The 15,493-nt window shown below is 54.9% G+C and overlaps 1 protein-coding gene across 1 annotated transcript; it reads left to right on the forward strand.

Moving 5' to 3' along the window:
- Nucleotides 1-365: 365 nt before the first annotated feature.
- nudt14 (nudix (nucleoside diphosphate linked moiety X)-type motif 14) lies at nucleotides 366-10,552 on the forward strand. The gene is made up of 5 exons (XM_029849788.1): nucleotides 366-543; nucleotides 4,251-4,294; nucleotides 5,458-5,522; nucleotides 6,018-6,294; nucleotides 7,315-10,552. The coding sequence occupies exons 1-5, from the start codon at nucleotides 463-465 to the stop codon at nucleotides 7,562-7,564; spliced, it is 717 nt and encodes a 238-aa protein (XP_029705648.1). The 5' UTR covers nucleotides 366-462; the 3' UTR covers nucleotides 7,565-10,552.
- Nucleotides 10,553-15,493: the final 4,941 nt, after the last annotated feature.

The raw sequence follows: 15,493 nt of genomic DNA on the forward strand, positions 1-15,493 counted from the left end.
ATCTGCATCACCTGTGCAGAGAGGCGCAGCACCGAGCAGCGTTACAGCATAACGACAATAACAGATGCACACTAATTACTAAAGCCTAAACATTGCCTATAGTGGGCTATTTTTCAGCAACTGTGCTGCATAAATATAAAATCTTTTATTTTTTTTTATTCAAGACAGGCATAAAGAAGGAAAAGTCAATTTCCAGCAAAAGTAAGTTAAATTCTATTTATTTCCGGTCGACTTGGTCTTGTCCCTCATATCTTCGGAAGTTCATATTGTCCTTTATGGCTTTACAGTCCAATGTTGACCTGCAGATTAGTTTATTTTATATATTAGATGTAAACCGTAACGAAACTCACACTGTTACCGCCTGGGTCTCATGTCCTCTCTGGGCTTCCGTAGACCTTCCATCGCTGTCGGTGCGCTGGGAGATAAACCATCCTTCAACCACTAAGACAACTACTGTGAATTATGGAAGAGATTAATAACATTGAGGTCGGTCCTTGTACAGAGTCCAACTACCTCAAACCGTTCAGGGTGCATTACAGCCAGGTGAGTCTGTGTCTCGTGAGCGGAGCTGTGGGAGGCTGCAGGCTAACGTTAGCTCGTCCACTCTGCAGCGAAAATGATGCTAACAAACAGTGAAGCTTCGCCGAACTTCGGCCTGTTTTTACAGCACCTGGCTCAGGCTTCACCCCGAGAATTTACTGGGTTTTGCATCGATGTTCCGGCAGTTGCGCCGGTGCTGACCCGGACCAGGACGGCTGTTAGCTAGCATGCTACACTGGCAGCAGGCTGCTGCAGAGGGCTCCGTGGACCCAGCGTCACGTTCACCATCACATGCATGACATTAGTATGATGCGTTTTAACATTGTTCCGCGACAGAGGTGCCTTTTGACAGTGCTAGCATGTGCACCGATGGTGGGCTTCTCTGTAGCACCTGTAGAACCACACATGATCCAAAAACACCAGAAATCAGCACTTTTTAAATCAGCCAGATTCATTCGGATCCTCTGATTCTTGTTTAACTTTCACTCTGGAGGTGAATCCCACTTTTATGGTTGTACCTGAAATAGGTGTCGTTATTTGTCTTGCCCCTGATTCATACATTGTTTCAGTAAGTAAACAGGGAAACGTACGTGCACGTACGTGTGCGTACGTGCTCTCATTCTGTCCAAGTTGGAGTTTTTTCCCATCAACCTGCAGATAGTATTGAAAATTAAAGCACTTATGCATCTGGGATGTTCACTTCAGGCCCTCCTATGGAGAGAAGGGACCTCACCCGTGTGTGTGTGTGTGTGTGTGTGTGTGTGTGTGTGTGTGTGTGTGTGTGTGTGTGTGTGTGTGTGTGTGTGTGTGTGTGTGTGTGTGTGTGTTGAGGGACTCCCCACAAAGGCTTTCTTTCAAGCCTGAGCTGCCCCATCTCTTCCCCCAGACCTTTTCTCCTCTCTGCCCCTGCTCACCCGCCCACCTGCTGGTGTTGCTGCACTTCACAGGTAGATAATGTCCGACGGGAGCGGCGCTCTCCGGCGTCACGGCGCCGCGCTTTTGTCCCGTCTTGCTCGTTTCCCCCAACAAAGCAGGTGATGGCGCCTCGTTGACTCCTCTTTTCTCTGTTGTCTCCTACTTATGTTGAATCACTCCCGCCAGCACCATAATTACTTTCAATTTATTCACCGTCCTGGTTTGAATTATTCATCTCGAACTGGTTTTGCTATACTTCCGAGGCCCCGCTCCTCCAGTGAATATGAGATCCATTAGGAAGACGGGAATACAAATGTTCCCACTTGCAGAGTTATTTGCAGCCCGATAATTTCCCTAAAGTGGTCCTTGTGTGTTCGAGTGCACGTACAGTGCCGTCCGGGGGGGGGCGGGGGGGTGTTTGTCTGCAGAACCTAATCCTGGATCCAACTGTTGGAGGTGAAAGTATCCGTCAGAACTTTTCAAACGGAGCCGCGCTGATGCAGACGCGGTGCGTTCGCTGCCGTCCGTGTCTCAATTGTTTATTGATCCCAAATGCGGGAATCCACCGGAGGTGGTTCTGGACCGAGCGAGAGTGGACTTTTGGTGACGTTGAGGTGGTTCCGAGGAAGAATTCTGACCTTTAAATGCACCAAAAGACGTCTGCGGTTTAGATTTTAGTAGATTTCAGAACTAAACTGGCTTTAATTGGCTGGAGTGTTAATAAATCCCGTCCTTTCTGTCCTAATTGGAGAATTCGGCGCTCGCTTCATGGGGGGGGGCGGCCTGACCTTGATACCGGAGTGGGCTCCGGGGGAGACGGCGCAGGCCGATAATTTAGCGCTCCGTCAGCTCGGGCAGGTGCAGCGTCTCTTGGCGGTGACGTGTGCGCGATATTCCCGCTGCCTTTGTCCAGAAGAAAGAGCCTGAAATAAAGGCGGAAAACTGGAGCGCCCACGTTGGGATTCAAAGACTGTTGAGGATGGGGGGGGGATTTTTCCTGCTCCTGAGCCGCAGCTGCCACAGGAGGTGTGTGTGTGTGTGTGTGTGTGTGTGTGTGTGTGTGTGTGTGTGTGTGTGTGTGTGGGGTGGTTGGGTTTTAAGTACCCCAAAGATCAAGAGCGTACCCCCCCACAACAGCCACTCACACAGGAGCCTGTTATTGGTGCCCAGGGACCACGTTCATTTCAAGGTCCTGTGTCCCCCCCTCCCTCCTTCCCTCCCTCCCCCCCCCCCTCCCTCCTTCCCTCCCTCCTTCCTTCCCTCCCTCCTTTTCTGCTTCCTTCCCTCGCTCCCCACGGGCTAATCTCTCTCTTGTAATCCATGTTGGCCACGAGTCCCCGTCTCCCCCGGGCCTTTCCGGCTGGCTCCGCCCCCCCTCTCAGCAGTGGCCTGAGTAATGAGGGGAACGCCACCATCTGTGTGGTGCCGGAGACGGCGCGAGTGTCGGCGTGCGCCGCGCCTTTGGGGCGCCGCATCCTCTTATGGGTTCTTTAGGACGTAACTGGTGCTTGTGACGGGCACCAGCCTCCGGGCACACTTGACCCCCGAGGGCCCCCCCTCCGGTGGGAGCGCTTCCTGCTGGGAACAGCACGTGTGCCTGGTCGTGGAGGTGCTGCGAGCAGGTGACGGCAACACGTTTCCCCCGAAACCTAAAGGATGGACAGACTGGGACTATTCACCAGGACACACACACACACACACACACACACACACACACACACACACACGTTTCTGGGTCCTGTTCTGTCCTGCTCTCGGGTGACAGCCTGATATTTAATCACCTGGAAACAGCATCACGGCGGGTCGCTGCGTCCTCACAGGTGTTTGTTTACCTGCGCGTCCCTGAAGTGTTTATTACGTGTTTATTACGTCGCTGCCGTAAACGAGCTCATCTTTCTGTTGGGTTTAGAACCACAAACCTGCAGGTTTGGTTACCGGAGCAACAGTCACGCAGCAGCAACAATAGTGGGAGGAGAGGAGAGGAGGAGAGGAGGAGAGGAGGAGAGGAGGAGGAGAGGAGGAGAGGAGGGGAGGAGAGGAGGAGGGGAGGAGGAGAGGAGGGGAGGAGAGGAGGAGAGGAGGGGAGAGGAGAGGAGAGAAGAGGGGGGAGAGGAGAGGAGGGGACCAGGAGGAGAGGAGGGGAGAGGAAAGGAGGGGAGGAGAGGAGAGGAGAGGGGAGGAGAGGAGGGGAGAGGAGAGGAGAGAAGAGGAGGGGACCAGGAGGAGAGGAGAGGAGAGGAGAGGAGAGAAGAGGGGAGAGGAGGGGAGAGGAGAGGGGAGGGGAGGGGAGGGGAGGAGGGGAGAGGAGAGGGGAGGGGAGGAGGGGAGAGGAGAGGGAGGGGAGGAGGAGGAGAGGAGGGGAGGGGGGGAGGAGAGGAGAGAGGAGGGGAGAGGAGAGGAGGGGAGAGGAGAGGAGAGGAGGGGAGGAGGAGGGGAGAGGAGAGGAGGGGAGGAGGAGGAGAGGAGAGGAGAGGAGAGGAGAGGAGAGGAGAGGAGAGGAGGAGAGGACGCCCGTCCACAACCCCTCCAGTCTGGAGACTGCTATATTACTGGGGACCGGTGCGGTCCACCTCAGTGTCATCGTCCACCTGCCGGCGGGACAATGAGTCGTTCAGACAAAGCACCATTGTTGAGTCTTTCTTTAAGCGTCGGCCTCATGGCGGCGGCGGCGGCGGCGGCGCTCTGGGATCTTTCGCTTCCAGATGTGGTCAGAGAGGATCTGTGTTAAGGAGTCAAACCTCCTGTTTTAAGGTCATTATCATGTTTAATCATCTCCCTTTGTTGATTTCTTCCAGAATGGCACAAAGAAGTCCTGGGACTTCATGCGAACCCATGACAGGTGAGTCACTTCCTGTCTCCGGAGGGGGGTCGAGGAACGTCGGGGGTCGAGGAACGTTGGGGTGGCGACCGTGGCTCCCGCTCGCTGCACGCTGTCGCGGAGGCTCGCCGCCTTTATTCCGGCGCCAACGCTCCGAAACTCGTGTCACCAATCTGGAAATCTGCGTTCTCACACGCCGCGAAACTCCGGCCACCTTGAATCTCCCCTCACTCCTCTCTCGCTCCGTTCGCCACCACTTCCTGCCAACTGGGAGGGAAATTCCCATCAGGCGAGGTGGCGGTGAGGCCGCGTGTTCCAGCTGGCGTTCCAGCTCCGCGGCCTCGTACGTCGGCTCCCTCTCCTCTCCGGAAGCTTAATGGTGCGTGAGAACGTTCCCAGTGTCTTGGTTTAGCCATTAGAGCCATTTCTTTTTCCCACTGGGAAGCTGTAGGACAGCAGTAATGGTGTGGAACGCCACGGGAAGGCTGGGACCCGTCTCGGGGGACACTTCCCCGCCTCGGGCCGGCGTGTCCCACTTTAGGCGTAAACGTGCACCGTTATCTTATCCATATTTATGCGCTCCGGTGACAGTATTCCCCTGCAAGTCTGTCATTATCCGCGCCATTCTTTTTTATCCCGTTTTCTTTACCTGGAAGTTGATAAACCACTTCAAACTTTCACTTTAAGGAACTGCGCTGCGAGGACACTAAATCAGCTCCGGCACTATTATGAGAAACAAGGAATATCAATGTCCCGGCCCCCCCCCCCACCCTGGGAAAGACGGGGCAGGGCATCCTGCTGCCTGTCATGCATCCGCTTTCCCAACAGACTTCAGGCCTCGCGTCTCCGCACGGCCCAGAACCGGCTCGGTGTGTCGACTGGGTACCAGAAATATCAGATTTCCCACAAATCGGAAGCGAGATTAAGAGGCGATCCGTCTCTGCTGGGGTCGCCCAGCGCCGGGCCGCCAACGGGAACGCGTCAATAAACGGGAAGGAAAAATCAAAGCTGCGTTTGGCTTCCAGGTTTTGGGAAAACACGAGACGTCGGCGGCGTCCTGTTATTCCAGATGTTTCACCTCGTTAGCTAGATTACGGCGTTCGGATTAACGGCCATCCTGGCCTCGTTATTCCTGATGGTTTTTGGATGGATCACACAGTTTTCCCTCTTTTCTTCCTCTCCAGTGTCTCGGTGCTGCTCTTCAACACCACCTCCCACTGTTTTGTCCTGGTCAAGCAGTTCCGCCCAGGTACGTCTTCGCCTCAACCCCAACGCCTGCGTGCCGGCGTGCACGGACACGCCCGGCGTGCACGGCCACGCCCACATCGCCATCTCTGTTTATTCTTCTGGGTCTTGATCACAATGCGGCGCAGAAATAGGCTGCGAGAGGCCCCGTCGCAGCGTGGCCCCGCCCCCTTTGTCACGGGTCACCAGGGACTGTCGACGCTAAATTCAAGGAAGTCTGGGCATTGATAAATTTATTTCCCCTCGGCGTTCCCATTGGGAAAATGTGCTTTATCTGACAGGAGCAGCCTGTCGGCGGGCTGATTGTGTGTTTGAAACAGGGCGTCGACCCGCAACAATAATGTTTAGAAGTGTGTTTGTGCTGCAGCGCCAGTGAGAATCTGGGTTTCCACAAGTCAAATCCTCCATTATTCCAACGATTATTATCGTTAGCGGGAGTGAACGGTTTGACCTCAAAGGTCGTTTAAGGTTAACCTCTGGCTCCTTCCTTGACCTGCAGCTGTGTACATGAGCGAGTGGGAGAGGCTCAAAGCGCAGCCGGCCAACACACCTGAGGAGGGCGCCGCCGAGGCCGCCGGCCCGGAGCCTCCGGAAGGCCAGTCGGGGGCCGGGGGCTCCTCCCAGCCCCCGGCCTCCATGGGGGTCACCTACGAGCTGTGCGCCGGGCTGGTGGACAAACCGGACCTCTCGCTGGAGGAGATCGCTCGGCAGGAGGTGCTGGAGGAGTGCGGCTACGACGTTCCTGCCTCCAGGCTGAAGAGGATCACCTCCTACAGGTCAGCTCATTGCTCCTCTTCTGCCCCATGAGGGCGTATCTGCCCCCATGAGGGCGTATCTGCCCCATGAGGGTGTATCTGCCCCCATCATGAGGGTGTATCTGCCCCCATGAGGGCGTATCTGCCCCATGAGGGTGTATATGCCCCCATCATGAGGGTGTATCTGCCCCCATGAGGGCGTATCTGCCCCATGAGGGTGTATCTGCCCCCATCATGAGGGTTGTATCTGCCCCCATGAGGGCGTATCTGCCCCATGAGGGTGTATCTGCCCCCATCATGAGGGTGTATCTGCCCCCATGAGGGCGTATCTGCCCCCATGAGGGCGTATCTGCCCCCATCATGAGGGTGTATCTGCCCCATGAGGGCGTATCTGCCCCCATGAGGGCGTATCTGCCCCCATGAGGGCGTATCTGCCCCCATGAGGGCGTATCTGCCCCATGAGGGTGTATCTGCCCCCATCATGAGGGTGTATCTGCCCCCATGAGGGCGTATCTGCCCCATGAGGGTGTATCTGCCCCCATCATGAGGGTGTATCTGCCCCCATGAGGGCGTATCTGCCCCATGAGGGTGTATCTGCCCCCATCATGAGGGTGTATCTGCCCCCATGAGGGCGTATCTGCCCCCATCATGAGGGTGTATCTGCCCCCATCATGAGGGTGTATCTGCCCCCATCATGAGGGTGTATCTGCCCCCATGAGGGCGTATCTGCCCCATGAGGGCGTATCTGCCCCCATCATGAGGGTGTATCTGCCCCCATGAGGGCGTATCTGCCCCATGAGGGCGTATCTGCCCCCATCATGAGGGCGTATCTGCCCCCATGAGGGCGTATCTGCCCCCATGAGGGCGTATCTGCCCCCATCATGAGGGCGTATCTGCCCCCATGAGGGCGTATCTGCCCCCATGAGGGTGTATCTGCCCCATGAGGGTGTATCTGCCCCCATCATGAGGGCGTATCACCCCCCTGTTGCCCTTGTTGGAACGCTCGTCCAGAATGACCATGCTAAGCCCCTCCCCCCACAGGTCAGGCGTCGGGGTCACGGGTTCCAAGCAGACCATGTTCTACGCCGAGGTCTCCGACGACAACTGCGTGGGCGCGGGCGGCGGCGAGCCGGGCGAGGGCGAGCTGATCGAGGTGGTGAAGGTGCCGCTGCACGAGGCCATGACCTTCGCCTACGACGAGCGCAAACCCAAAACCATGGGCGTCATCTTCAGCTTCATCTGGTTCCACAACAACATGGCGCCCAAGTACAAGATCTCCACCAACGTGTAGCCGAGGCTCCGCCCCCAGCGCCACCTGTTCCTGAGATCAAGCACTGGCCAGCGCCGCCCTCACTCACACGCACACACACACACACTCACATGCACACACACACACACACACACACACGCACGCACACACACACACGGCTCCACATTCTTATGTTCTAAAGCCTTTTTGCATATTGGTACATTATGAAAACCAGGAACTTTTTATCTTTTTTTTAATTCTCTGGGTTTGATGTTCCTGATTAACTGATCAGCCATAACTGTGTGTGTGTGTGTGTGTGTATGTGTGTGTGTGTGTGCGCGCGCGCGTGTGTGTGTGTGTGTGTGCGCGCGCGTGCGTGTGTGTGTGCGCGCGTGCATTTATTTATTTAAGTATTTACGGTTTTTCGTGCCATCTCGTCGGCGTGGCCGCATATCACCGATTTCACGAAGCTCCAGCTGTTTGGAGGAGATTTGTGGTAATTATGGGATGTTCTTCCCCCAGTTCCAAATGTCTGCATCAACCTTCATGTCATCTTCCACTTGGCCCCCTCGGAAGTGTGTTTTTAGCTTTTTGTTTTCACAGTTTTCCAGCAAACTTGATTTTTCTTGTGGTGTTTTCGGCGGTCGGCTTCAGAGTGGACGGGAACCGTATGGAATCGGAACCGTATGGAATCGGAACTGTATGGAATCGGAACTGTATGGAATCGGGACCGTATGGAATCGGAACCGTATGGAATCGGAACGTATGGAATCGGAACCGTTCTCCCAACAGGGGCGTGGAGCTGAATGTAGAGCTGTGATGTCACATCTTCGCTGCTTCCTCGTCTGCTTTCATGCTTTGATCCCTCCTGTCTCGATTCGTGCCGCTAGATCCGAGACGAGCACAAACCCGGAAGCGGCGCTCCGCTGGAAACTTTGGATTGGTTCCGATTTGTTGCTATGGTGACGGTAGTTTCTGGGCGGGCCCTTTTCTTCTAAGGCCTCGACGGGTGCAGGAGGTTGTGGTCGGTTCTGCTGTTCCACGTGTTTTTTTCCCACCGACCGTCGACCCAACGCGCCGCAGTGACGACGTTCCTCATCCCGCTCCGCCACTCAATCCTAATCAAAAACAGGAAAACTCAGCTGCAACTTACCAAAAACTCAGGTCCAAACTTTGAAAGCCTCGATGACATCAGCAGTTCTTTGAGTGCGGAACCTTCCGGTCGGATGGCGCCCGGAATTCCTTCTGCTGTTGTTCTTTACGTTCCAGAAGGGCTGGAAGGAGCCGGAACGTCGTCCTAAATATGCAACTCTGATGCTGTTTTCGGACCAGGCGCGCTGGTGGGCTCGGACCGCTCGCTCCCGTGAACTCGGGGAGGGTCTGTTACTGTTTGGGAGCGGCGCCGGTCCGGCCGGATCCAGCAGGTGGAGGAAGTGAAGCCGATCTTTGACACAGACAATCAGATGTTGTCCGTAACGTTCCTCAGCCGCGTGAGCTCTTTTTTCCAGGCTCTCCGGGAATATATGCAGACGATGAAGCCATATTTACGGAGCCGCACCGGTGGTTCCGAACACACCAGAGCTCCGAATCCAACCTTCCGAGACAGGAAGTGTCTTTTCCAACCTTTGCTAATCTTTACTTCAATTCCAGCCTCGAAGTCCGGAAACAAAAAAGCTTTTTAAGTGATTTTGCTTTAGTGGGAGATAAAGGAGCTCCGAGACTTCCTGTTCTGACCAACGCTGACTCTTCTCCTCCATTCCTCCTTCAACGTTAGACTCCGGGATTCAGCCGGAGACTCGCTGGTCGACCTGCAGCTTCGCTCCGACTCGTCGGCTTTTCCTGGTTAAGCGGGTTGTGTCGCCTTTGTTCTGCTGCGCTTTGTTGCATTTGAAGAAAAAGTGGCGTTTTTAAACACTCATTTCCTGGTTCTGTCCAGATTTAGTTGAATAGTTTCGTCCCATCGTCTCATGTAGCGCAAGCGTGATGCTAAGGACCGATTCTCGGAGCTTGGATCCATCATTCTTTTAGTTCTTGGAACGTGCTTTGATCTTCTTTGATCCTTTGTCGTCCGCAGGACGGAGCCAGTCGTTAAAGTTCTGGCCGGAGCAGCTGTGGGAATGAATTTCTTTTGGCTCCGTCTGCCTTTGATGTTTCAGTTGTTGCTGGGTGGTGTTTGACCAGCACCCTGCTGATCCAGTCAGAACCGGTTTTCACGGAACCCTGGGAAGGCGCTGCCCGGAAAACTTCAAAGGTTCCTGCTGAAAGTTCCTGTGTTCCTGCGCGTTGCCCAGCACAGTCACATGCGGCAGGTTCCAGGAGCTGTCATGTGAGGCTGTAGTCGCCACGACAACACTTCCTGTTCAGCTTGTGGTCTTTGTGTGAAGCTAAGCTAATGGCTAATGGAGCTAGCGGTGCCCCACTGATCAAATCCTCTTCAGATAGCAGAGCGCACGTGAGCGGGCGGCGACGGGGGTCGACCGTGCGCCCGCAGGAAGCCGCTACGTGAGGTGAGCACAGCCGCCGGATCAGAACCGGACACGCCCACCTCCATCGCTCCGGCGCCTCCCGACGAGAGGCCGCCGCTCCGCGTGACCCGGGTGGTGGAAACGTCCCCCTCGTGGCTCGGCCGCTGTGCGTGGCGCCTTTCTTCTTCTGTGTTTTCACGGGTGTGTACGTTTCAGCGTGTTTTTAAAGGTGTGTGTAGCGTTCTGAAACGACCCGCGAGGGGGGGGGGCGGGGCTTTGAGGGCTCCGGTGATCAGAACCACAGGTGTAGCACACACGTGGTCACGGGTGGGATGCAGGTACGCACCTTTAGAATCCGCCAGCTGTGACGTTCCGGGTCAGAGCTCCTCCTCATCCTGTTCGGTCCCAGTTTTCTTTCTTTTATGACCTAAATGTGAAACTCCACGACCGCTGGTCCAAATCTGCCGTCTGTATTTAAATATGAGACGTTGCATGTGCACTTACTGTGTTGGGTTCAACTGAACTGAGACGATAATGAAATAAAATGGGTTCCACACCCGAAACGCTGCTTTTTTCCTGCCTTTTCTACTCATTCGCTGATTTCGTGAGCTGAGTTTTGCAGTTCAAACCTGTTTTAGACAGTTTTAAAGGAAATGAACCAACCTTGGAAGGTTGGGTTTGAGTGTGTGTGTGCGTGTGTGTGTGTGTGTGTGTGTTAGCCCAACAGATGGATTACCAGCCCCCCATCTCAATGCAGGCCACTCACCGGTGGGGCTAAAACCTGCCCCCCCGGGGCCGGTCGGGCTCCAGCCCGGTTCCGCCACCTCCAGGCGGGGCCCTCTCGACCCCCCCCAGGTGATCAGGAATGCTTCGGTTCATTTCCAATACTGTCAACGCTAAAATGTTGTGTTTATTGACAGAAAACACACCTGTAGCTGTAAAAATGTGTTAAACCAGATTTTCTCCTCCCGTTCTTCAGGTTTAACTTGGATTTCTTATTATTTTCTTCCAAATATGGAAGTTCAGGAGGAGCCTGATCAGGGATCTTCGAATGCTCTGTGTAGATTAAGTAATCCATCACTTCTTATCTACCTTGCTGCTCCTGTACTCGGACTCTGGGGCTCTCGGGTCATAAACCTGGATTAACGTGACATCCTGCCTCCACTGGCTCTTACGTGTTTCCTCCCGACCTTATCGGGATCGTACATTTCCCCAAATCCCGCGCTCTGGCGCTAGCCTCGATGGAGGAGGGGAAACGGGAAATTCTACCGTACTGACCCACACGCAAGGAGATCCGGCCGATCTGGGAGACGTCACGTCCTCTTTAATCATCGGTTTCGGTGGTTTATGGTTGGACGGGAAGCTTTTAGCTAATCTGAGCATCGTATTTCACCCCGTACGTGTTCTTAAGCTAGCAGAGGAGAGGAAACAATAATTTAGCTTCAGAAGCTCGAGAATGCTGCTGTCGCCGCTGGAAATGCTAAACAGACGCTGCGCCGCGGCTCCCCGACGCCTTTTTACTGCAATTCCAGTTAGCTTGGGAATGTTGTCTGTTAGCGGCACCAGTTTACGCACGATGGGTTCAACTGTCCGAGGAACCGGGCCCGCTTTGGTCTGACGGTCCCGGCGGGAGGAAAGAGGCGGCGGGATTCAAGGCTCAGACCCCAGTGTGGTGAACGGACCTTTAGCCCTGTTTGGGTTCCCACCTGCCATCAGATTCACCTTAACGACCTCTCGTCCACCAACCAGACACCCACAACTTTGATCATCTAGCTTAGCCTGCCGGTCCTGGTTAGCTCCAGCCAGATGCTACGCTAGTCTGCTAGGCTAACCTGTTAACTAGCTGACATAGGACAGCTAACAGTCCATCCATCCATCATCCATCCATCCATCCATCCATCATCCATCCATCCACCCATCCATCCATCCATCCACCCATCCATCCATCCATCCACCCACCCATCCATCCATCCATCCATCCATCCATCCATCCATCCACCCATCCATCCATCCATCCACCCATCCATCCATCCATCCACCCATCCATCCATCCATCCATCCATCCACCCACCCATCCATCCACCCATCCATCCATCCATCCATCCACCCATCCATCCATCCATCCACCCATCCATCCATCCATCCACCCATCCATCCATCCATCCATCCATCCATCCATCCATCCACCCATCCATCCATCCATCCACCCATCCATCCATCCATCCATCCATCCATCCATCCACCCATCCACCATCCATCATCCACCCATCCACCATCCATCATCCATCCATCCACCCATCCATCCATCCATCCACCCATCCATCCATCCATCCACCCATCCATCCATCCATCCATCCATCCACCATCCATCATCCACCCATCCACCATCCATCATCCATCCATCCACCCATCCATCCATCCATCCATCCCATCCATCCACCCATCCATCCATCCATCCATCCACCATCCATCATCCATCCATCCATCCATCCACCCATCCATCCATCATCCATCCATCCACCCATCCATCCATCCATCCACCCATCCATCCATCCACCCATCCATCCATCCATCCACCCATCCATCCACCATCCATCATCCATCCATCCATCCACCCATCCATCCATCCATCCACCCATCCATCCATCCATCCACCCATCCATCCATCCACCATCCATCATCCATCCATCCATCCACCGATCCATCATCCATCCATCCATCCATCATCCATCCATCCATCCATCCATCCATCCATCCATCCATCCATCATCCACCCATCCACCCATCCATCATCCATCCATCCATCCATCATCCATCATCCATCCACCCATCCATCATCCATCCATCATCCATCCATCATCCATCCATCATCCATCATCCATCCATCCATCCATCATCCATCCATCATCCACCCATCCATCCATCCATCCATCATCCATCCATCCATCCTCATGCTTCATTTAAATAAGGTGATTAATTATTCAGACGGTTGTTTAAGGACATCAAAGGGGTCCAAAATTCCTCTTGGTCCACGGGCGCCTTGGAAAACAGGCTCATTTTCTCCCCTAAATTCCGGAATGGTTGGAAAAGCCCCAACGATCCCGACTGAATCTGCTGAACAGCCGATTACGCGCTGGTGGAGAAACGGCGTGTTTCATCCTCGAACCTGCGTCGCTGCCACTTCCTGCAGCCGAGTCTTGGAGATAAAAGAGGAGATGTGAGAGGAGAACGCCATGAAAAATGGATGAGGGAAGACATTCCCTCCCCCCGGAGCCTGGAAACCCCCCACAGTGCTCCCGCCTATAATCCTTCTCCTCCTGCACACACACACACACACACACACACACACACCTCACACACACACTCCTCACGCACACACACTCCTCACACACACACACTCCTCACACACACACACTCCTCACACGCACACACACTCCTCACACACACACACACACACACACTCCTCACGCACACACACTCCTCACACACACACACTCCTCACACGCACACACACACTCCTCCCACACACACACTCCTCACACGCACACACACACTCCACACACACACACACTCCTCACGCACACACACTCCTCACACACACACACTCCTCACACACACACACACTCCTCACACGCACACACACTCCTCACACGCACACACTCCTCACACGCACACACACACACACTCCTCATGCTCACACACTCCTCCCACACACACACACACACACTCCTCATGCTCACACACTCCTCACACACACACAATCCTCACACACACACTCCTCATACGCACACACACTCCTCACACACACACACTCCTCACACACACACAATCCTCACACACACACTCCTCACACACACACTCCTCATGCTCACACACTCCTCACACACACACAATCCTCACACACACACTCCTCATACGCACACACACTCCTCACACACACACACACTCACACACTCCTCACACACACACACAATCCTCACACACACACTCCTCATACGCACACACACACACTCCTCACACACACACTCCTCATACGCACACACACTCCTCACACACACACTCCTCATACGCACACACACTCCTCACACACACACTCCTCATACGCACACACACTCCTCACACACATGCAGCTCCTGCATATATGAAGACAAGGTGGACGAACCCCACCGAGGTCATTCCGGGGGTTCCGTTATGGTTCCGACTCCCCGCTGGCGCTCCGCTCAGGCCCACGCAGGTGCGCCGTTGTTGTAGCGTGTTGTTGAGACCCCGTTAGCAAACGCTAACAGCAGCGGAGGAAGAGACGCTGATATCGAATCAACGCTCCCGGTGGTTGTTTCTCAAACCTGGAAGTTCGGGAGTCGTCGGGAAGTTGTTGATTGTTGGGCGGATCGGGACGGGCCCCCGGGGGTCCAATCTTTGGTTGTTGAGGGTGCGAGAGCGCCAGGTCACATCAGGGAACGTACGCTAGCGCAGGAGGTATCGCCAACCGGGCAGGTTCCAGCATGTCTACTGGTCACCTCCCAGCACCTTCCCCATTGGCCACTGGAGAACGTTAGTGCCCACGTGACTCCTCCCCCAGCTCAGGGGGGCCCAGGTCCGGTCCAGGCCGCAGTCGGCCCCGGGTTTTCTGTCCTACCAGGAAACGCTTCCACCCCTCACTGAAAACCTGGGGCCTTTTCTTCTGGGTAGAACAGAAATTCTGGCTCGTCCGAGGCCCTTGAGGACGGATTTGGGCGTCCCCCGACGTGGACCCGGGCGTGGAAAGACCTCGGTGTCACTGGAACATCATCTTCGGAAGCCTCCCGAGGCCGCGCGAGTGGGGAAGCGGAGCCGTCAGCACCTGAGGCCATTTCCAAGGCGCGAGCCGACTCGGGCCACTCGTGCTGCTGTGACAGCGTGTGAAAGAAGCCAGTCCGAGCGCCTGGACCCGCTCAGGCTATCTGCTGCCTCCGCTGGGGCCTATCTGACATCCTGGCAGTCGCCTGACGAGGAGGAGACGTGTGGACGGGCAGTAGCATTCTTCAGCTCGGAGATGATGAGAACTTCTTCGTGTCCAACAACAAACGCACCGATTAGTAGTGGTTCACACCCACACGCCGAACTCTGAATAAATACACTTTATTCTGCCTGTTCTGAGACCTGATATACATGTTTTCATGTCACTGTGTCTGTGCACGTTCACCCGCGTGTTTATGCTGTCACATTTACTATTTATGAAATAACAGGTGAACAAAATCAACCCAAACAACAACAAGGTGAGCAGTTGTCTCCTGCGTGGCCGCAGTACCTGGCGCCGACGGCAGGGGGCGCGCGACGCTGCTGCAAGTGCGGATGAGAAGCTGCTCAACGAGCTGAGTTCTTCCCGTCTGTTATTTTCACTTTTAGCCACCAATAACCCACGGAAACGGGTGCGACGGCGGGGAAAACGGGCGTAATGACGCCCCGGGTCCGTGTCGAACGCGAGGGGCCCCATTTAAAACCCGGCCGAGTCGTGGTGCGTTCGCGT

This window comes from Takifugu rubripes, chromosome 16, assembly GCF_901000725.2.
Source record: "Takifugu rubripes chromosome 16, fTakRub1.2, whole genome shotgun sequence".
Classification (NCBI taxonomy): domain Eukaryota; kingdom Metazoa; phylum Chordata; class Actinopteri; order Tetraodontiformes; family Tetraodontidae; genus Takifugu; species Takifugu rubripes.